The 23948-nt window shown below is 50.0% G+C and overlaps 1 protein-coding gene across 2 annotated transcripts in view; it reads left to right on the plus strand.

Moving 5' to 3' along the window:
- Positions 1 to 23948, plus strand: part of FAF1 (Fas associated factor 1) — a 1925838-nt gene that overhangs the window by 1124604 nt on the left and 777286 nt on the right. For both annotated transcript variants that reach the window (XM_078671305.1, XM_078671297.1), the window contains exons 11-12: positions 7914 to 7977; positions 13493 to 13574. In XM_078671305.1, coding sequence (XP_078527431.1) covers positions 7914 to 7977; positions 13493 to 13574 — 146 coding nt within the window. The remainder of the gene's footprint in view (positions 1 to 7913; positions 7978 to 13492; positions 13575 to 23948) is intronic.

A 23948-nucleotide genomic window follows, 5' to 3' on the forward strand; every position in this document is an offset into this window, starting at 1 on the left:
ATGTGGGTTGGAATGCTTGGGTGCTTGGTTATGTGTGGAAGTGTCAGTTGGTGGATGCAGGCTCAGCAGCAGGGAGGCTGCTCCTGGTGGGAATGCTTTCATCTACTTATCTTCATCTTCCTAACTTACCCTGGAACTAAGCCTGAATAAAGCTATCCGGTTTAGTATACCTGGCTCATGGACTTTCTATTTACAACACTTTACATAGCCAGTATTAACAATGTTATTATCATTTTATTTTTCCTGTGGGGCAACGCTCCTCCTGGAGCCGCTCCTGCTAACAAGTTCTCACGTTCATTGTCTTCAAAGGGAAAAACGTCCAGAAACCCAGAACACGCAGACTGAAGCAGATTCAGGCAACCCAACACAAATGTTTGTGCAACATTTAGGACACTGCAGGATACTAAACACATTATTCTGAGAAGAAGTAACATATACCAAAGAATATGACTCCTTTAGTAAAACGAGAAAAATGGATGCCAATTAAAATGACCCCAAAACATAAACCATCGGCGTGGCCAAGATGGCGGAGTGAGTAGTCGCATCTGCCGCGAGCTCCTCTGAACCTGGGCCCTGGGACCGTCATCCAGCACTGATCTCCCCCCGAGCTGCTGTGATTCGGCAGCCAGAGGTAGAGGGATCCCAGCGACGTCGCCCGATGCGAGGGCAAGCCCTGTAGCCGCCGGGATCAGTGCTGCAGGCGCGACCGAGAGGGACGGCGGCCCGGTACGAGGGCCTGTAGCGGAGTCGGGAGCAGCCTCGTGGAGGTGGTGCGGCCCGGAGGTGCCCGAATCGGCGTGACCTGCCTTGCGGCGGCAGGGGGGCGGACCCGGCCTCGCGGGAGGCCCCGGAATCCTGAGAAGGCCGACGCCCACGAGCGGAGAGATAGAGGAGCGGACCCCGGCGGGAGGAACTACCTGGGGCCCGAGCTGCGGCCTACACGCCGGGCCTTGGTGGGGGGTTGAGAGCGCCCTCGGCCAGCTACGCACTCCCTGACGTCGGAGTGGAGTAAAGTGACGGGACACACTCCCGAGGGGGTCAACTGTGAACTTTGTTGTTGCTACCCGAGTGGTGCCACGGGACGCGCCGGCGGCGGGCGGCCTCCTAGACCCTGGTGCCGCGTCGGGGGTTGCTTCCGGCTCGGCGGCCCCCCCGGGTGGTGCTCGGACCCTCCGCTGCTGGATTCGACCCTGGCTGCGGAATTGGCGCATTGGGGAGACGGGGCCTCGGGCGGCCTGACGCTGCCTAGGCCTGCCTGGCGGTCACGTCCGCGGAAGGAGTGGCGGTGTGAGTGCACGAAGCGAGGTGGGCTGCCCCTCTGCACGACTGCTGTTAGATGTGGAGGTAGGCTGCCGGACTCGAGCCTAAGTCACTAGCTGTCTGCCGGTCTGTGACCCCTAAGGACTTGAGGGTCTGCCTAGAGACCCTGATATTCAGCACAGGTGGGCCTCTGGTAGTCGACCAGGCCAGGACGAAGCCAACGCGGCGGGCGGGGCTCTCAAGGGCCCAGAAGGCTACTGGGCAGTCGGGAGGGACAGTGTGGCCCAGCCCAGCACCGAGAGTATAGAGCAGGTGGCGCTATCTGGCCTGGGAGTGGAGGTGGATGGAGCGCGGTGCACGTGGCTGGGGGGCGGCACGACCCGGAGAGCGGCGACAGCTTGCCTGCAGCACCCAGGGGGCGAGGGGAGCGACTGTGCAGGACGGGCAGCGTCATAGACTGCCCGGGAGTACGCTATTGCACGCAGGATGGCCAACAATAAAGGGACCAAGAAGGGGGACAGAACCTTGCCTGAAATGTTGAACAGAAGCACTGCGAGGCAAGATCGAGGGCAACAATCCTCGAGCCCACCGGGTGGCTCTCAGGGAGCGCATGGAGGGGAACCCCCGGTCACCAGATCTTTCCTGGAATCCCTCTTCAGCTCCCTAAGGGAGGACTTTCAGACACTGAAACAAGAGGTGGCTGGAGAAGTGCGGGAGGTACGAAGAGAAGTTGACGGTCTGGGTGAGAGGGTGGCCACGATGGAGGAGGCCGGGCATGCCCGGGACGAGGAGATCTCACAGCTGCAGCAGGAAGTGGTATGGCTACGGGACCAGCAAATTGATCTTCAATCACATGCCAAGGACCTTGAGAACCGGTCCCGGAGAAACAACTTTCGAGTCCGGGGAGTTCCTTCCGGAGCGGAGGAGGAAGACGTGGCTGGTTACTTGAGAGACTTGTTCAGAGAGGTCCTGGGGGAGCCGGCTGACTTCCCCGTTCGAATAGATAGGGCGCATAGAGTTGGCCTGCGGCGCCGTTCTTCTGCACCTCCTCCGGATATCCTAGCATTCCTGCCGGACTACCCTCTGAAGGAGAGGATCCTCCGAGAGGCGCGATTGAAACCCTCCTTGGATTTTCGGGGTCACCGGGTGGCCCTCTTCCAGGACCTGTCGGCGATCACGCTACAGAAACGCCGGGCCTTTAAGATCGCAACTGACTTTCTGCGGGAGCATGACACTCGATATTCATGGGGCTATCCCTTCCGCATCATCTTCCGCTGGAACGGGACCTTGCATCAGTTATGCTCTCTCCAGGACACCTGTGGAGTACTGGGAATCACCGCGACGGACGAGGAGGCCCCGACTCCGAATCGCCGGCGTGTCACCAGGGATGGCTGGCAGGGGGTCCCTGGTCGCCGCTCCTCAGCCTCCTCCGCGCGACCGGATTCACCCACTGTTCGAGCTGAGATGGACAGCGCGGTGCGAGGAGTGGCCAGGGACACGGCGACCGGAGAGGTTGCACTGACTGCTTAAGAAGAACTCCGGGGGGAGATCGCCATCGCTTCCACAGTAATGCAGGTTTGAGGGTCCTGGGGGAGGGGGGCGGGTTGATGCGTAGTGGCTGGACGTCCACTTTTGTACTTTTCTACAGACTTGTCCGTTGAGGACCGGACTGGGACAATGGGATCTTGGGGACAGTTGGGGAACCAGGGAGGGGGGGGTCGGGGCTGTTGGGGTGGTTTGGGCCGCGGGTTGGGGGCGGTTGGGGTGTTGAGACAGGGGGAAGGGATCCGGGAGTTGGGATGGGGGGGAGGGTCGTCCAGTGCACAGTACGATTGTTGGGGGTTCGGGGAGTGGTCACACAACTTAGTTTGCCTACGTCATGTAGCTACATGTACACATGCATTTCCTTTTTTGCCTTGCTGCTTCTGGTGCCACTGTGGCGCCTTTGCGCCCCGCCTCCTCTTGCTTACTGCCTTCTTTTCTTTCTATGCCCCCTAACACTTTTAAGGTCGTTACCCTGAACGTCAGGGGTCTGAACAACCCTGTCAAACGGCGGGGGGTGCTCTCCCTCCTTGAGAATACACACGCTGACATATGCCTCCTTCAGGAGACGCACCTGCTGCCGCGAGACACACATAGACTGCGCTCCCGTAAGTTCCCGTCACAGTTCTTCTCATCTAGCACCACTAAGACAGCGGGGGTGGCAATACTGGTAGCCAGTCACTTTAAAGGGGAGATCCTCCACAAGCTTGCGGAACAGAGGGGTAGACTGTTAGCGTTTCGGTTTCGAATTGGGGGTCTTATGTTTACAATCGGATCCCTGTACAGCCCCAATGAACGACAGGAACGTTTCCTGCGAGCAGCGGTAGAAGATATCACTGCCTCGCAAGACAGACACGTCATTATCGGAGGGGACTTTAATATGGTCTTTGATTCGGCTATGGACAGGTCGGCTCAGCGCTACCCGCAGGTCGGGGAGTTCCCGGCCGACGGTAAGGAGTGGCTGGCGGAGGTGGGTCTCCTTGACCTCTGGCGCCACTTGCACCCAGCAGACAGAGACTATTCGTATTACTCCCACGCGCACAAGACGTACGCGAGGCTGGATCACTTGCTGGTCACGTCTCCGGTGCAGGCGCTGGTCTCGGGATCGGACATAGGAGTGCTGTCCCTTTCGGATCACGCTCCGGTTGATGCCACGTTGAGTCTGCCCCCGGCGGCTCTCCCCCCCCCGGACGTGGCGCTTGCGGGACACCCTGCTGCACAGGAAGGTGCTGGTGGATCGTATTGAGGGCGCTATCCGGGAATACCTGACGCACAATGACAACGCTGACACCGCCCGGGCTACACAGTGGGCGGCTCTGAAGGCGGTCCTGAGCCTGAACAGATCCATCACAGGACGGGGGCCCCTAGAATATGGCGGCAGCTCAAAGGGGCAAGGAAGGCCCTAGCTGCTCTGGACTTGGACCGGGCGGAGTACGCCGCACTCCGGCTGCGCCACACCTTTTACACAGGGGGTGACCGCTGTGGCAAGTTGCTGGCCAACAGACTTCGAGTAGCGCGCCAGAGTCAGCTGATAAAGGAGATCTCTAGCCCCACGGGGACCACGGAGACAGAGGACGCCCACATCGCGGCCGTCTTCCGCGGGTTTTATGAGGAGCTCTACACTGGGGAGCCGCTGGATGAGCCGGCCGTAGCCGCATATCTGTCGCCTTGCCCTCACTGGTTCCCCTGCAGGCGGAACACCTGGACAGGGATGTCAGGATAGAAGAGGTGGTCTCTGCCATCGCTAGGCTTAAACATGGCAAAGCGCCAGGCCCAGATGGGTATACCGCGCTCTTCTACAAAACGTTTTGCACGTCGCTGGCCCCTATTCTTACCCGTCTTTTCAACTCGTTTGCCACACCCGGGGCTATTCCGCCTGATCTTTTGCGGGCTTCCTTCACAGTGATCCCCAAACCCGGGAAATACCCGAAGCACTGTGGATCATACAGGCCGATATCTCTTCTGAATGTCGATCTAAAATTGTATACGGGGATCCTGGCCACTCGTTTGGCCCCGCACTTATCCGGTCTTGTAGATCCTGACCAGGCCGGTTTTGTCCCGGGGAGACAGACAGTTGACAACACAAAACAGATCGTCCACCTGCTTGAGAAAGCCTCCCGGATCCCGGGGGAACGAATGATGTTAGCGGTGGACGCGGAGAAGGCGTTCGACCGAGTGCACTGGCCTTACTTGGAGCAGGTGCTGGTGAAGGCGGGCATAGGGGACAAATTCCGCTCTATGATCTTCAACTGCTACAGACGTCCGACTGCGGTGGTTCGGGTGAATGGGTATGCCTCTCGAGATTTTAATATCGAAAGGGGCACGAGGCAGGGATGTCCATTCTCACCCCTGCTCTTTGCTCTTTATATGGAGCCGTTCGCCCAATGGATACGGAACAATCCGGCGGTGACCGGTGTGCGGATGGGAGGTTTTACACACGCTATAAGCCTCTACGCTGACGATGTCATCCTGTCGCTTGACGGGCCCCGGATGGCCCTACCGTCCTGCGTCGAGGAGCTGGCCTCCTTTGGCGCGGTCGCGGGGTTTAAGCTGAATATGGGGAAGTCGGTGGCTCTGGATGTCTCCCTTGACCCCTCCACTAGGACATACCTGCAGGGCCGATTCCACATGATTTGGTCGTCAGCTGCAATACCCTATCTGGGGATCCAGATAGCACCCACCTTGCCGGCCATGGTGTCGGCCAATTACACGGCACTAGGTGCTAAAATCAAGGAGGAATTGGGGCGTTGGAACCGCGGCACCCTTTCCTGGTTAGGCAGGATAGCCGCGGTTAAAATGACGATTCTCCCGCAGGTGCTATATTTGTTTCGGGCCCTGCCGCTCCAGCCGCCTGTTGGGTGGATCCCGCAGCTGCGTAGAACCCTCTCATTATTGGCCCCTGAGGCAGGAGGGTTGGGGATACCTGACTTCCGTAGGTATTTCCGGGCGGCGCAGTTGCGTTATCTAGTGGAATGGAGTAGGTGGGAGTCCGATAAGCACTGGCTCTTCCAGGACCAGGCGGTGGCGGGGCGGCCCCTGCAGGAGGACCCGTTCCTGCGCCGGACTCATCGACCCAAAAATTTGTACGCCTCCTTCGTTACGAGGGTGCCACTACGGGTTTGGGATGCCACTGCCACCACGTTTGGCCTCACCTCTTTCCCGTCGCTGCTCACGCCGTTGGTGGACAACCCAGACTTTACCCCAGGTATGGAACGGGGAGCATTCGCACATTGGAGACAAGCAGGATGTCGAGCCTTGAGCCATATGTACGACAAGGAGGGAGTGATCCCTTTCGTGCTGTTCCGCCAGGAGTTTTCGCTTCCTGAGACTGAGAGGCACCGCTATATGCAGGCCCGCCACTGGGCTCTTCAGCCACAGGTGAGGGAGACTGCAGACAGGCGCTTTCTACCTTATGAACAGTGGCTGCTTACGCGCACCTCAGACTCAAAATTGATTACAGATCTCTATAAGTTACTACAACCGCCGTCCACACACTTCTATAACCCGGGGAGAGAGAGGTGGGAAAGGGAGTTGGGGAGGACACTGAGCCCTAAGGAATGGGAGAACATATCCTATAGAGCGCGGCATTCGGCGTACCATATGGGCCTTACTGACACACTGACCAAGGTTTCCACCTATTGGTACTACACGCCAGAACGGGTGCACGAATTTGACCGTAGCAAGGGGGACACATGTTGGAGAGGGTGTGGGCACCGAGGTACACTTACACACATTCTATGGGATTGCCCCCTCCTGGACGCGTACTGGAAGGAAGTGCTAGATGATATTGATACACATTTTGGCATTGAACTGCCACGCTTCCCCGCTTACACCTTACTAGGGCTCCCGAATGGACTCATGTATCCCCTCAGATCCCGTAGAGGCAGGCAGATTGCCATCGCGCTGGGCTGATCTTTGGACTGGGTAAGAGTGGTCTGCTTAATTCAGACACTCTGTTCATCACCACCCCCTTTTCTGTATCATCGCGCTGGGCTCAGCAGTTCAAAATATCCTGATACATTGGCATACTGCCACGATACCCTCTGTCACGGGCTGGCTCCATAGATTGTGGCACGTGCTGGGCATGGAGAAGTTGTCGCTGACGGTGGCAGGGGATATAACGCAATTTTCAGAACTTTGGCAGCCATTTCATTCCCTGTTGCTGACGGAATTTAAAGAGATTACCTGTCCCAAATACCTCCGCCTCATGCGGCTCACGAGCCCCGCAGCACAAGCCCCGTGACTTGGTGGGAGACACACTTCCCCAGCAGGCGGTGACCTTGATGTCAGCCATGCGTGATGTTGGTGCACTGGACGTAGGGGGAGGGGGGGGGGGGGGGGTGTCGGGATCCGGGAGTTGGGTTGTTGGGATCCGGGGGGGGAGTTTGAATGGAAATGTTACCTCATACTGTGACATGGCAATTCAGGTATAGCCGAGGGGGACTGATACAAATACATTGCACCTAACCGTTCCAGCTGGAATTGGGGTTTTCCCCGCCTGAACAGAATGACCCATGTTGATGCTAATTGGTCTTTGTATGAGGTGTTGAATAAAATACTTTAAACCTAAAACATAAACCATCTATGAATCATTTTAGTTGTCAGTTAAACACAATAATAATCACTACAATACATTGGAAAGAACCCCCAGCCACCCACCTTTTCTGGGGTCTAGTAAAGCAGCCAAGTGAAGGGCAAAAGAGAGCATGAGCGGGTACATAAGAGCCTGTGACATAAGAATGTGACGAAGTAGGAATATGATTGCAACATGTGTCCCGAAAGAGAGAAGGGAAGGTATATAACTTAGGTGAACAAGAGTAACGGGGCGCTTTTGTTGATGTGGAGAACATAGAGAAGATGCTTAAGATGAGCTAACTGCCCAAGAAAGTGAGTGCATGGCGTGCTGTTTTAGGTTGAATGGATAAAACGTGCCCTCAGCATAGCTGAAGCCTCCACTTGCATTAGATGATCAGGAATAACTTTGCTAAATTAGTGTTATGCTCAAGTGGAAAGAAAACTTTTGTGGGTACACAGTCTGGAGCATAAACGTATGTTCTGTAATCTAACAGTGAGCATTGTGATCCAATGTATTTTTTTCATTTTTCTTTCAGTGCCAGACAATGCAGAAGATGAAGGAGATGCCTTATTACAGTTTACTGCCGAATTTTCCTCAAGGTAAAGCAGGTGGTAAATGAATGCCCTATATATGCTTTAACTACGTGACTGATGAATTCAAAAGATATTGTTCCATAGATGATGGAAAAGCCGGTTTGCTTAAGTTACAGTGGTATTTAGGTAGTTTGTCTCAAAGCCCATCTCAATGCAGAATAAAAGCATAAACAAATATAAGAGCATAAGAGGTTTGAGAAAAGATTAAACCTAGATTAGACCAATTGACATAGTCACAAAGGTTGATACATATAAAGAACACCAAATGCATTTGTTTAAAAATCATAATTATACAAGAAAGATATTTTTTAGGATGCAAAAACAAACCTCCTTACTAGCGTCATTATGTTAATCTTATTCTTAAAAACTGTGCCAGAAAACAGACGTTTGATGTAAGCAGTTTCAGATTGTCTGTGATGTTGTAAAGTGCTTCATATTATGAACCTGCTGTCCACCTAAAACCTGGGAACTGCCCAGTATTCCCTACTACCTTTACCGCAGCTGCTCTTAAAGCACTGCATTGGCTGCCTGGTACGAAACTGATTACATTTGTTTTGTCCAGTATATTCAGTTTAAAGTGCAGCGTTCTGCTTGTCTCTCACTTCTAGTAATCCTATGCTTCAAATATGTTCAAAGGGGCATTAAAGCCTGTTCCTTCCTTACGGCCAAGGCATGAAATGAGCTCCCTCGCTGGGACACTCCTTGGAGTAACTGCGCACTCTACAAGTCCCTTTCATTCATAATATGTGTGTGTGTATATATATATATATATATATATATATATATATATATATATATATATATATATGTGTATGTATGTATATGTATATGTAGCAAGCTTTAGATACAGATGTCCTGCTTACTCTTGCTGGCTGGCGATGGACCCAGATGTTTGAAACTTGTTTTACTTTAAAGAAGTTTGAGTCACAAGCCCTACTGTGACTACTCCCTTGCTTCTGAATCCATCAGCACAATGGCTCCACCTCAGATTGTTTTCTTTCACCATCAGGCTTGGAGGTTCGGACGCTGCTCCAAAGTTGAAGCGTTACACGCACCTGATTACTTGGTTTTTGGTGATATTTCAGCTTCTGGAGCTTCCTTTTCTGATACCAGCAACAAAAGAATGGCTTTGCATAAAAAAAAAGTTTCAGAATAGACTTTTGAAGTCACACGCACTCAATCATACTGCGGCCTCCATTCACAGTTCCCCTTCCAGGCTGGTTGATGGTTTTCTCTGAAATGCACCTCGGACTGAGTGCTTACTTAATTCCATTTCTGTCCTAGGTGCATTGTGAAATACTCTTGGACCAATAACCACAAAGTCTGCAACCTCTGCTACCTCCCCAATCACAGAGAATCGTCTTGTGATGCCTGCCTCACTTTCCGCTGCTAGAATTCCGACACAGGAGAGAAACGTGTAGGTTCATTACAAGATGCAGCATGGAGAGTTATCGGCCCAACATTTTTGGTGCAGAAGATATACTAGGCTCTCGGGAGGAAGAGCACACCCCTTCGCACAATACCTGGGGCCAGGAGCATGAAGAAGGCAGGAAGAACTCAAGGCCCGCTTCTCTGAGACCTTCGACATCAAGGGAAGAGATTGTATTCCTTGAGACAGCACCAAAGCAGGCATAAGTTTCGCGACTGAAGAATAAAGTTACGCCACACAGCGGTGCGACTCAAGGTCAGTCTTGAGCCCGCATGCATTGAACAGCCAAGGTAGTGCAGCACTCCCGAGGGGATCTGGCATCAAACCCAGAGCTGAGCCAAAAGAGGACTAAGGTCCTCATCGACAGATGATGTCTCGGTGTCAAGCAAAGCCATGGGCAAAGACACTCATATTGATCCATCACCAGCTCATTGCTCAACTCAGCCTTTAGCGATATCCTCACTTGGTGCAGGAGCCACTGCCTCACACAGCTCCACAACCACCTCAGACTCATGCTGTTGACAAGCCCCCGTCAGAGCTGAATCAACGCCAAAGAGTTAACACCTCAAGACCCCCACTGACACCGATGTCAAACACCTCAAATGGGTCGATCTTTGAAAGACTGGATGACGTCAATTATGAAAAGCTTAAAATGCTTTATCATTCGCCTAGACACTGACAATATACTCACCATACCTCTGGCTCCAGGAGTCCTCTCCATTCTAAAAAGGAGGCGCCTGTCTTTTGAGGAAGAATCCCAGTCTTCTCCACCTGAAATACTCTGATGTAGCAGTCCCTACTACCCACAGGACACAGACAAAGAGCATATTAGGCCACAGGAGACGGTGGGGTGATCCTTGGGAGGATTATATGCCTGACTGACGTGATGGCCCGGACTTTGAGCCCAGCCTGTTAAGCAGTCTCCACCAGATGATGCTACTGGGTATCATACAGTAATACAGTGGTCTGCTGAACACCACTAGGTCAAGCGACATACTGTAGAGTACAAGGATGACTTCCTCCCGGAAACATAGTAGTCCGTTGGTTACCTACTTCTTATCAATGGCATATTAAAATCACCAGTGATGCCATTAATTATCCATTTAAGGTCTGGATTGTAAGCCCCGGAAAAAAAAGTACAAACCTGCCCTAGAAAGACCCGCCTTGTATTTGAAAGAACACTTAACTGGCTTTAGTAGTAGTACACGCTGCCAGTAAGATTGCTTCTACCCAAGCCACAGGGGTTACTCCTCCCCTGATAAAGCATCAAAGAAATGTGATGCTGCAGGCAAAATAATGGCATTTGAGGCCTCCTCTCCAGGTACGATTGGTTTCACTGGGAGGCCATGGAAAAGCTCATAAAGCCTATTTCTGAGGTTCACTGAAAGAGCTCGTTGCTGAGGGCATAACCATTAGCAACACCAGTTTACCTTGTGTCCTAGATGTTGCAAGTACAGCAGTTACAGAGATCAATACCAGTGTCTGTTCGCCTTCGCAGGCATGCTTGGCGTAGGGTGTAGAGGTTTAGGTGAGAGGTGCAACAGAACTTCGTTAATATGCCTTTTGAGGGCAAGCATGTATTTGACTGTCAGATTGATTTCCATATCGAGAAAATCAAAAAGGATGCAGACGTAGCCAAGTTTATGGGTGGTTTACAGTCCTCTTAACCAAAGCCTGTTTTTTGCAAGCAGCACACCAGGGGAGGTCACAGGAAAGGGGCTCAAACGCATTTTCAAGACCCCCAACAGAGTAAGTGCTTTCAAAGAGAGGCCTACAGAGGAAACAAATGGGGGCGAGGTAAAGGTGATCATGCAAAGGGCTCCTTTGCTACAAAACAGCGACTCCCCTTCCACCCTCCTCGCACACCACACCTGTCAGGGGAAGAATAATGCACTTTCTGTCACACTAGGAAAGCATTCAGTGTGTCCTCTCCATTGTGCAGGAAGGGTGCTGACTGGAACTTCCACTCCCCTCCTCTCCCCCAATCCCACCCTGCCAGCATGTACAAACTTCAGACCACCTCTATTTCCTGGAGGAAGAGGTGCCGACTCTCCTAGCAAAGCGCACCAAAGGACACATTCCAGAACACTTGGGCGGGGCAGGGATGTCTTTACTGTAATTTCTTATGCCCAAAAAGAGGGCTCACTACGGCGGATCCTGGACTTCTGACCATTAAACAGGTTCAGTTCCTCCTAACACTTTCACATGGTCATATTACAAGATGTCTTCCCTTCCTACACCAAGGTGACTTGATGGCATCGCTGGATCTGAAAGATACGTAGTTTCACATCCCGGTACACCCAGCACACTACCACTACTTTTGTTTTGTGGTAAGTTTACAACTCTACCAGTTCAAGGTTGTGCCCTTTGGGTTACTTACAGCCACCAGAAGTATTTACAAAGTGTCTGGTGGTTGTAGCAGCCCATTAGCAGAAACACCGTTTCTGTACTTAGGCAACTGGATGATAAAGAGCAGCAGCAACCAACGCTTCCCACGTACTCACCTAGCAGGGTCTCTACGACATAAAGTACGTTTTTGCATTCATGAGAAAAAGTTGTATCTTCATCCCCAACAAATTCGGCCCTTCCTAGGATCAGTCCTCAATGTGGAGACAGGCAAACCCTACTCCATCCAACAGAGGGTGATAGCATTCCAACAGCTGCTGCCTCTTTTTAAGACACTCCGTCCCATCACTGTCCACAATCTAATGAAACTGAATAAGGATGGCTTCTTGCATAGCAATTGCATCACACGATAGATTACATCTGGGCCTATTACAAGAGTGCTTCTCATAGCCATTGCACAAGTGGGAAGGCAATGCTTAGATCTATTGTAGATAACAGCGAGTGCTTAGCATTCTGTTTGTTAGAGAAACAGCAATAACCTATTGCTCGACAGGGTCTTTTTAGACCTCCTTCCACAGTTGACCATTACTACAGTGTTTTCTCTTGTGGGATAGTATGACAATACAGGACATCTGGGCTCCACAGCACAAGGTCAGCAACATCAATTACCTGAAAATGCTGGCCATGAGGGTTGTCCTCAAAGCATTTCTACCACTCTACAGAGGGAAAACAGTACTAAGACAGACAACATGATGTCCATGTTCTACATCGGAAACGGGGTAAAGGAACCCACTCGCCCTCTCCTCCCAGCTCTCTCAACTGGTACTGATGATTTGACATGGGGCATCTCGCCACAGCAATGACATGTTGGCGGACCATCTACTATGGTATCAAATGATTGTGGCCCTGCTTAACAAGGCGCATCCAAAAGTCCACGAGTGGCAACTCCACTGGCTAGTCCTCCACAAATAGTTCTAACACTGCTCAATTATGACAATAGTCCTGTTCACCGCTCCTCAAAGCGCGAAATACCCCTACCCCACTTCACTCCAATATACCCTACCATGCGCGAAATACCCCTACCCCACTTCACTCCAATATACCCTACCATAATCTACCCAATTTACCACACTATGTTTAAAAAAGTTATTTGTAGTGCACAACCCGACCCGTATGCATCAAGAATGCAAACATTTGCACTGCATCATTAGAAAGGTATATAAAGAGTGTCCTTCTTGTTTTACCCATAATATAGGCAGTGGGTCGAATGCCCAGCCCTTTATTCTCAATTAATGATGGTGCTGAAGATATATTGTATTACACATCTACCAGAATGTGAGACTTCACTGGTCGCTGAATATACCCTGTACAAGTGCCAAAATAACCTTTACTTTAGTCCAAAGACTTGAATTTATCTTCTAGTTTTTCAATTGGACTTCTTTTTTTTTTGTTCTATTATTTTTTGTGCACTTAGTTTTAAAAATCTGGCACTACATAGTGTTAACCTTTGACCCTCCCCTTGTGATGCAGAATCATGGATAAGCTGAGCACATTATACCTTATTCAACCTCACCCTTACGTTTTCATGCAACTATCCTTTCTTATTTCTTATATTCAACATGATTAAATCAGTCTAGATTTAAGTGGCAAATGCATTTTGTGTGACTGAGATCCAACATTCTAGGTTAAGTAAGGCACACGACCTTTGCAAGTATGGTTTTCTCATGGACTTTTTTCTTTGGACAGATATGGTGAATGCCATCCCGTGTTCTTCATTGGAACGTTAGACGCTGCCTTACAGGAAGCCTTCTTTGGGAGAGCCAGAGATGTGAGTATCTTTCTGAGGTATCTTAGCAAAGAAGTGCCAAAGGAACGTATTTAACTGATATTCCCTTGAGACTTATTTCTCAGTGCAAGCCTTTGCTGTAATGTGCCGGGGAGCACAGCATACTCATGCTGAAAGTCTTCCTTTCTCTTATTACTGAAATCATTAATTTGAAAATTTTCAGATATGTAATCATTGTTTACTATATAACAACCGAGAAGCCTTAGTTCGGCTGGACTCCTTTTCTGCCATGCTCGTTTTACAGTGAAGTGCTTAAGGGGCAGGCAGAGCCGAAGTTGCTATACTTTAAGCACTGTACACCTAAACCTTGTGATTAGCGGATTGTAGTTCCTGTGGGCTGTAAACACATAGAATTATTAGACGCTCCAATAAATGTAGTGACTGTACATCCACATGCTTGCGTGTCTTATGGTAGCCGCTGACATGCTACTGTGTGCCATGAATACACTTGTTCTATATTGGTTGGCTGTTCATTTGATTACTGTGGCTAAATGAATACGTGAGTTGGTTGTACAAGACAGTCTGTAGAATAATCTGCCTTCAGGCGCTAGTTACCTTTTTATCGGGGAGGGCGATCAATTTCTTACAATTGGTAAGTCAACCTGCAGCAGTCTTAGTGGTTACTCAGACATTTGATAGATCTTTAGTGGACATAGGTCTCGAGGTGATACGTTTCATAATGTGTGCTCTTCTTTGGAATGAATTGTAATGGAAATAGAATATCACACAATCTACTTTAAAGTTTGGCATTTAATCGACAGCTAGACACATTTGGTGTAAAGCCTTTTCAGCTTTGTTGTGGCTCATGCCCCTTAGCACTAAACTGGCGTGGGACCTTCTAGTTGGCGTTATAGCGGATCATACTAATAATAGATACTTGTTAAACCAGTAGTTTTAATGGATACATCTTCCTGAAGATTCTACATATTCTGAATATTCTCCAGGCAGCAGACTAGATCTGGAAACTTTTCCCCTATCAGCAACTTTCCAGCCTCGCCAGAAAGCTCAATGCGGCCTCCTCCACAATTCTCCTGCACCATGTGACATGCTCGTGTCAGTTCCTTTTTTTCCCCATGCCTCATCAAAGCTGTTTTACAGATTTTTCCAGTCTTTCATCTAAATTCCTCAGCTTTCAAGAGCAACTAGGTCATATGTCTCCTGATATTTCAGGGTTTAAGCCCTGTAGCAGGCGCCATAAGATGTTCTTGCCGGACTCATATGACATCTGCATGTGGTGTCTTGTTATCAAGACCGGAATCCTTGGCCTGCAATTCCTGTTTCTTAATGCATGGGAAGGCCATCAAATCGCAGGAGGCCAATCTGTATTGGGCCATGGCCGCCAGGGATATGCCAAGCATTCTGAAGGTACTTGATGGTTAAGCCAAGATCCAAACTAGTTCTTCTTCCTTATCCCCATATTCTTGAGAGGGCAATGAAGACCGTGAGTATAAGTTGGAAGCAGCAAGCAGCAAGAGAGCAGGAGATGGAGACCTCATGTCTGGCTCCTTGCCTCTGGAATGAGCCAGAACAGTTGAGAGAGACTGCACCAGTGCTTGCAAGTGTCCCCCCGTACTGCATGATCAGAAACGTACATCATCAGCTGTCTAGGAAGGTATTTGTCTCCCTTCTCTGTACTCCTGAGAGTCTGGAACAGCAAAATAAATACTCATGGCAAACATTTGAGGTGTTTTACTAAATTTTGATGTACAGATGCACTAAAGTTTGTGGTTGTGCTCTCCACTGAATCTTATGATAAGGAATCCAGGACAGGCAAAAGGATGACCTTTAAAGATTTTCCCCAAGGCACCATGGGAGCACCTCTTGCCTTTAGTGCTTCAGCAGGTAACTGTACAATGGGGCCAGGTGTTTGTCTTATCAGGCACCAGTCGTAGGTCTGCATTGCCCTTGCCAGCCTACTATGGGATCCTGGGCAAAATAAATGGTCCCTACCAAGATCCCATAGCCTTTTATAATCTCCAGTTTTCATCCCTCCGAGAGGTGCTTAAAGGAACACATAGCATATGTTACATACTACTGCAGTATTAACAATAAGAGCCAGAAGGGGGCGTGGCTAGCAGGGCCAAGAAAGCAGAAGTACCCGACTTAAATCCTGATCAAACCACACCATCTGATAACCAGACCTACCCTAAATGTCTCTCACTGGTACAACTGGATTGATGATCCGTAAGTCCCTGCTGGTGTGGTTCCTGAGACAGAGACCTAGCTACAACCTGCACCTGGGGGGAGGCAGGTCGAGGCTGACCACGATTTCAGCAGTTGCTGGTGCCTAGGGGTTTGATCAGTTGTCTGTCATGTAGGCCTCCTGTTTGCCTGGAGATGAGCCTGCGGAGACAGCCGCCTTAACTGCCAACCGGATCGCATTGGCTGAGATGCAGGGCTGAGCGGGCATGCTCTTGTGAGGCCCAACAGAGTAAGCAAATTCGGCACTACCAGGTGACCCGCAGCTGAGGAACGGGTGAGGAGTGCCACTGCTGTTTGATAAAGCTGCGTTGCAGAATGGGATGGTTATGGCGATATTGCTGCTCTTTTTTTTTTTTTTTTTTGGCGATATTGCTGCTCTCACACTAGTACAGCCTCCCTCTGAATGCGGTCCCAGCTGAGAGCCTGGGGGTCGTATCGGCCCTAGGTATCGACCATGAGGGCTGAGGGAGTTAGTTAAACACTGCGCCGGTGCACCCAACTCAACCCCTGCTCCGGCCTTACCCCTATGCTCCAGGTGGGGACACAATACTAGTGCTACCTGTGAGACTGCGTTTGCCCCACAGCTGAGCCTCTGCTGGATCTGCACGAGGGCGGAAATGAGTCCAGGCCCCCGTAGTAGGTCACAGTGTTGCCGCACGGCTCAGCACATTGCCCACAGTCCTTTCTGTGCTGTCCCGAACCCATGCACTGGATCCTGACTGCATGGGTTTGGGGGGAGCGATGTGTGACCAAGAGACAGGTCGGGCCTGGTCCCCACTGGCGTCCATGAGGTCCATTTGCAGCCTACCCGCTTCCGTGCTCCACACAGATTTCCTGTGTATCAGCACCATTTAGTAGCATTGGGAGTCACAGATACTCAGGGAACAGGCTGACGTCTGCGGATACCAGCAGTGCGTCAAGATGCTCCTCCTGGACCCTACACAAAGACACATCTACCAACAGACTTACCTCTGAGCCCACCTGATTTGTTGTACGAACTCTGGTTGCCACTGCAGGCATGCCATTCCACTGCCTAGGGTAGCTGATCCAACTTTCCTGAGACACCTTTCAGTTGCTACATAGGCACAATATACCGGAACTGGGACTGTTTTTTTCCACCCTGGCCCTTTTCACATAGCTGCCCATTGCAGGTCTGACTCAACTGGGATGAGGGCAGTTCCCGGCTACTGGCACTGCGGTGGAACAATCTTCAGGACCGAGGTGCTGGTGGACTACTAGTGGACCAGACTGCGGTGACTCTGGGCCCGTCTCTGGTTGGCACTGGTTGTTCTGGTGCCTAGCGCCCAGAAGTTGGCCATGGGCCGCCTGCGCTTGTGAGCCCAGCTTTCTTTGACAAAGCCTGCATCCGCCCTGGGGCAACCATATGAGGAACGGTTGGGGATCGGGCCATCCAACTCTGATATGTCACTGGGTCCCAAGTTTAACACTGGCCTACAGGCTGTGGAGAAAATCTGAGCAACCCTTTAGCAGACACACATGCTGCTCGAAAGCAGAATCGACAAAGTGACAGCAGCCTTCTCTCTACTACATGCAGGCCTTCGCAAACTTGCAGATAAGATGCACAGCACCGAACGCATACTGGCCGAACTTCATCCGACAACCAGTGAAAACACAACTCTTATACAGTCTCTGGTGGGTCAAGTGCATGTCATGAAATGCAGAGCGAATACCACTCTAGAAGAAATAATATACGAGTGGTAGGTCTTCCACAAAGGGTGGAGGGCCAAGACGCAGTGGCCTATGCCAAGAACTGGATCCGTACCCTACTACCTAATGCCACGCTCTTACCCTTCTTCTCGATTGAACGTGCTCACCGAGTACCAACACGTAGGCCTGTGCCAATCCCAGGCTTTTTCTGTTCCGCCTATTGAACCAATGGTATAGTAAAAACGTATGTGAGGAAATTAAAGTTAACAATGCCACTGTCATGCTCTTCCTCGACTATACCATGGCGGTACAAAGGCAGGGGAGCTCCTTTCAGGCAGTTAAGCAACGTCTCTGAAAACTGGGCATATGCTACTTGCACCTGTTTCTTGCTAGACTTCGCACTGTAGTCAATGGGAACTCACATTTCTTTGACTCCTCTGAAGAGGACTGGAACTGGTTGGAGGAGACTGGCCTGAAGACTTCAAGCCCTTCACCCGCTGAGGCGAACACGTGACCATGTGAGGGGCTACTGAGGTGGGCACACAAAACGGACAAGTCATCCTCCTCAACCTAGAGCCGTAACAGCCATGGAACAAGTAATTTTGGAGCGGCGACACGCCCTGCATATAGCGGCTACAATGCAAGAACACACTCCAAGCCCAGACAAAGATGCCAGCTCCACAAAATCCCTCACTGATGACGGCTCCTCTAGCCCCTGCCAATCAAGGGCAGAATCATTGACTCTGCCAGCTGTTACTCCACAAACAGCAGATGACATTATATGATTTACTGGGAGAAATTTATCCTGGCGCAATATTCGAATCATAGTAAACTGATACACATGCACTCACTCATAAATGTAGGCACTAATCCCTCATGAATCACAGCGTTTGGGATTTCAACCACTGTGGCAGACTTACTGACGCATCATACACGCAGGATGTAAGTTTAGAACTCAATACAGTTTAAAGCTACTACACAACCACAGTTAGTAATCTAAACCTAACAGACGGGGGTAATGCATTGTTGGCTTTCACTATCCCATGCTCCCTTTGACCAACCAATACAAGTTCCTGCAGATAGTTTGGCTGTTTGGGTGGATACCTATTTTTCTTCTGCTGTAATAATGTTACACAATTTGGGGTTTTCCCTTTTTTGTCGAGTTATGATATGATGACCTAGAGTGCCTGGCTGCCCCGATTGCCCTCGAGCTTTGGCGCAACTACGTAATGGGATTCCATTTTTATGTGGCTTGTGTGCAGACTCGACCTTACTACGTTTCCAACATGACTTGCACTAACATCACCTGCAATGTGAGAGGCATGAATACACCATCATGCCGTTATGCAGTGTACTCTTATCTTAAATGTAGATCTGCCAACGTAGTACTGTTACAAGAGACGCACTTGACACTTGCCGGAGCAGACTGCCTTCGTCGACGTTGGTGTGGTCAAATGTATACCACTTACCACTTCTCCTATGCTAGGGGAGTCTTAAAATGGGGGAATCTGGATACACCATGTGTGGCGGATGAGGCAGTGGAGGAGAAAGTCTAGTGTTCTGGACTATCCTCTGTAACTCACACCAACAGGATACTGGCCACAAACAGTACCTCTACAGAGGGTGAATTGACCTCGCCCAACCACCCAACACCTACCACAAAAGGAAGTGCATTCTACTTTTATTGTGGAATTCTTGCTAATTATCTACTACCAACAGTCTTGAACAACGACCTAGACTGCACCATTAATTGTTCCTTACAATTGGAAGATAATGCATACCTGAATCCACGGCGTACAATCGTTGCCCTGGTCCCCAGAATTTCCGTCCTGAAGAGACCCCGCTATCGATAGAGGGTCGAAATGTCGTCGACTATTTGCAGAGTATAGTCCAGAACACTAGAATATTCTCTAGAACACATGATGTACTCAAAAAAACACAGCTGACATACTTGAATTCTAAGCAGCTGACATACTTGAATTCCAATAACCAATTACTTTTTTTAAACTGTCACCTTACTTTACTCACTTGTTGGTTATAGTCACTCCACTGGGGTCACATGAGTCACAATCTCTCTCACATAAACATATATATGTAAATATTGTCAATACTTGTCGTGGCTCTGGTGCGTTTCTATAGGTGGGATGACATCGGGATCTCTGTGTTGGGTGATGTAATGCGGGGGTCCACACACAAATCCTTTCAGCAGCTACAGGCTGATTTCGGCCTCCATAAAACGAAATTTCACAGATATCTTCAACTCAGGCATGCCATATTCCCTTTGATAAGGGGCCTCGCAGGTCTCCCGGAGTTCCACCCGTTGGAGGGCCGATTGCTCATGGGGGCTCTGGGTGCCCACAAGATTTGTCAAATGTAACAAACATTAACTACACACTCCACAACCACTTTACACCAGACTCGGGCGGCGTGGGAAGCAGATGTGCCCACATTTACGGATGATGACTGGGCAGAGGCACTGGCTAGCCCCCGGTACTCTGCGGTGTCTACCCGATGTCGACTTATCCAGTTTAAATATCTTTACAGGGCTTATTTTACGTGTGTACACCTTTACAAGATTGGGGCTAGTCGGTCCCCTATGTGCCTCCGTTGCGATTCGGAGGAGGCGTCGTGTCTCCATACTGTGTGGACATGTGGGGTGCTGCAGCAGTTCTGGTCAGGTGTAAGGTTCTGCTTGGGGCGGTTTTTGGAGTGGCGCATTCCGGCACACCCTCGTTTTATACTCCTGCACAGTTCCGAGGACATTGGGGGGAATTGATATAAAAGGCATTTATTGTTTCTGGGGCTTGCACTAGCTAAACAGGACATTGCACAACACTGGAAGGCTAGTTCCTCACCCAGTATAGGCACCTGGAAAAAAGCAATGGATGGGTACCTGTCTGCTGAAGTCGCAGTATTTCATTCTAGGGGGGTGTCCGCAAAAACACAAGAAGATCTGGGCCAGATGGGCCACGTACCGTGGCATAGACCTGTCTTTCCTGGCACCGGTGGTTTCCTGAGACCCTATTGATAGGCTGGTGGTGAGCAATTCACCGATATAGGGTAATTGTTGTGTGCAGAGGTAACTGAGCAAGATTGCACTATGTTTGTATAATGTTGGAGAAGTGTGGAGTGGTGTGGAGAAGTGTGGCTCAATGGTTAGAGCGGCAGACCCTGATGCAGAGGTCTAGCCTGGGACCAGGGTTCAATTCCCCGCCTCGGCGGGGCTTGGGCTCAAAAATTCCACGGACCTGATAATTCTCGCCTCGGTGCCTACTCCAATCATGGAGTCCCACTCTGCAACTGTGGGCAATAGCTTGCTAAATCTCCACAACGGCCCCCACAACGCTAAGGATGCCTGGCCTCCACCTTGGGGGTGCCCAGGAGTGGACACCTCACAGGGAAAGCCAGGATGGGTTCCACAGCGGTATTCGTACAAGCGCCTTGAGACCCTTGCGGGTGAGTAGTGCGCTATACAAGTATCAATTTACATTCAATTTACAATGTTGTGTAAATGATGTGGGGTGCGTAGTTGGGGAAGGGCATTTTGGGTCTGCTGTATTGCAGACACCACTGGGGATATTAAGTGACTTACAATTGTATATCGTTAATTTACATGCTTTGATGGTCTCTGGACTTGCCCATTTGGTACCTTGAAAATCAATAACATTTGCTGTTAAAAAAACAATATTGTCAATACACAGTAAAATGCTAATTTTTAGATAATAGTTTTTGTTGTTGCCAATTAAAAAGCATTCATTTCGGCTGAAGTGAGGGTTGCAAAAGTAAAAATTGGTTGGGCTGTTTCACTCCAGACATATGTCGGTATACAAATAATGTTTTGATTAAATCACTACAAGATAGTTGAAACTTGCTGAAAACAAAAACCTTTCTTCACTGAAATGAGTTCTTTGTGAACAATTGTGCTAAGCTGATCAGCTATACCCAGTTCTCAGGGACATATGGATTGCTCTTGCTTTTAGTCGAATTGGGGTCATCCGAAGAGCCAGGTCTTGAGGTCCTTCCTAAACAGGTTAATGTGGGAGATAGCTGGAGGTGGATCAGACCTCGCACATCCACAATTTATCTGGCATACTGTCTAGTTGGCTCTTAGGAGGCAGCTTTAACTCTGTCCTCAGCACTACATTGGATAGTTCCTTTCCCTCCACTACCGCGCACAGTTGCCTTGCACTTAGAGTAACAAAACTTGAGGGGCCCCCTGCAAGGTACTTGGAGGGACCCTCTCCCGGGCCCTCTCCGTATTCAATCGGGAGCTCGCTAGCCAGAGCACTGTGTGCTGAAGGGCGGCCCCTGGAGCTTGGGGCCCCTTCGGCACCACAGGGGCTAAAGGGGCCTGTGTTACAACACTGAATCTATTTTCCGGGATGAATCAACATAAATAAACAGCCTCCTAGTGTATGTGTGTGGGAGCAGGGGGGCGTCCTCACATGTCACACCTAGAGGCCGAGACTGCGCCATGGAGATGAGTGCACACAGAGATGTTTACGAGGCGCAGAAAGGGCTCTCCATACGTCTGGCATGGGAGCTTAACCGTAGCCCACGAGATGGCAGCACACATAGGCTTTTAGGTGTCTGGGGGGGGCATGTGGAGGCATTCATAGCCTGTATTAGCAGCATAGCCCGCACACCCCTGAGGTCAATACACAGAGAGGCAATGGAAAATCTGCACACGTACCACATGTGCCTTTCAACTGGCTTCGACGTTTCCCGAATCAGTGTTTGATTCACACCTGGTGACCCGGTAGCTGGACAGGTGAAACAGGCGAGGCCTCCAACTTCATGACAGAGCTATTTGCCGGAATACAAATTTTGACTTTCAATTGCAAAGTATACATTTTGCTCCAACTGCTTCGCCCGGATCGCGGTGATAATGTCGGAAACAACACTGTACAGGTACCACACTGCAGGTGCAACAGGTACAGCGGCACCAGGTCACTCTGGACTGCAATTGTGGATGCATTTTGCTACCAAACTGTGGCGACGAGGGCCCATTTCCCTTCCTTGTATGAGGGCCCAACTCCAGGTTACCCTTGTCTTGTCACAACTGCCAGTGCATTGCATTTAATCCCACGTGCCGTAGTGGTGCCGACTTTCCTCCTATAGATTTCACAAATTGTGCTAACTGATTACAAATTTGTGGATTCCAGAATGTGGTCTGCTGCTGAGGCATTTCTGTTTGACGATGGCACTGCAACCCTTTATTGGCTGATCTGGCGCTATTAGTTAGCCAATGTGAGTTAAGAGTTAAAATTCTGCATCCAATGGAAACAGTGGGAAAGTACTATGCCGAGGGGGCCCTCTGATAGTTCGGGTCCCCCTGCACCGCGGGGTCTGTGTTACGCCACTGTTGCCACGACCAATGCTCAGACACTGAGTGACTGGCTACAGCACAGGAGTCTTGCGGACATTTGGCAACTCTTCACCACGCAACGTGCATGTCAGGATGGATGTATGACGGTACAGCGCGTACCGTTACAACGCGTCCCTTTACGACGCAGTTTTAACAACGCAAGTCGTTACCACGACTTGCGTTGGGGGGGCGCTGATAGTGAATAGTTTAATTTACTATTCCAACACCAGTCCCCGTGGATAGTAGGGAAGGTGTTGGATAGTAAATTAAACTATCCCCTATCCTAGAGCGCCCTCCAGTGAAAGTCGTTCTAACGACTTTCGTTGTTAAAACTGCGTCGTAACGGTACCGCGTTGTAGCGGTTCCGTTGTTATGTTATGTTATTTCCATTTCTAAAGCGCACAGCTGCCCCAGCAAAGGGGCATCACGGCGCTATCCCTGGGGAAGAAACACAACTCAGTAAAGGCAAAGAATTTAAAATAGAGTCCTAGAATCCAGTAGGAAAAATAAACGTTTTCACAGCTCTCCTAAATGTAAGTAGATCATCCATGGCACGAATATGGGCAGGGAGAGAGTTACACAGCTTAGGAGCGCCCCCCTGCTCTACTTTTCTTGAAACGTGGAACAGCAGCTAAATTTTGCCCCGCGGACCTCAACTGCCGAGAAGTAACATAAGGGGAAATAAGATGTTGCAGAATTTGAGGTGAGGATTGTTTCAGAATTTTAAACGATACACACAGGGTCTTGAAATGAATCCTCTGAATCAACGGTAGTTGTAAAGGATGTTTCCCGTCAGGATTGATGGCATAGTGGGATGAGCCACACTCTTCCCTATAATCCAACAGATTGCTTATCTGAATCATACACACTCCGATCACAACACTCTATCCCTGCACCTTGCATGGGAGGCCAGCCCACCAGCCATGCCCATGTGGCACCTGCAGCACTGGATGATCCACTGTTCAGGGAGTCACTTGGTGCTGCAGCAGCAGAATACTTTGAACTCAACTGCGACTTAGCCACTAACAAGTTCCTCGAATGGGACACCTTTAAGTTGACCATCAGGGGGCATAGTTTGGGTTTGAACGGGAACATCTGCAAGCAGTGATCCAGCGGCC

Source organism: Lissotriton helveticus, chromosome 1_2 (genome assembly GCF_964261635.1).
Source record: "Lissotriton helveticus chromosome 1_2, aLisHel1.1, whole genome shotgun sequence".
NCBI lineage: Eukaryota > Metazoa > Chordata > Amphibia > Caudata > Salamandridae > Lissotriton > Lissotriton helveticus.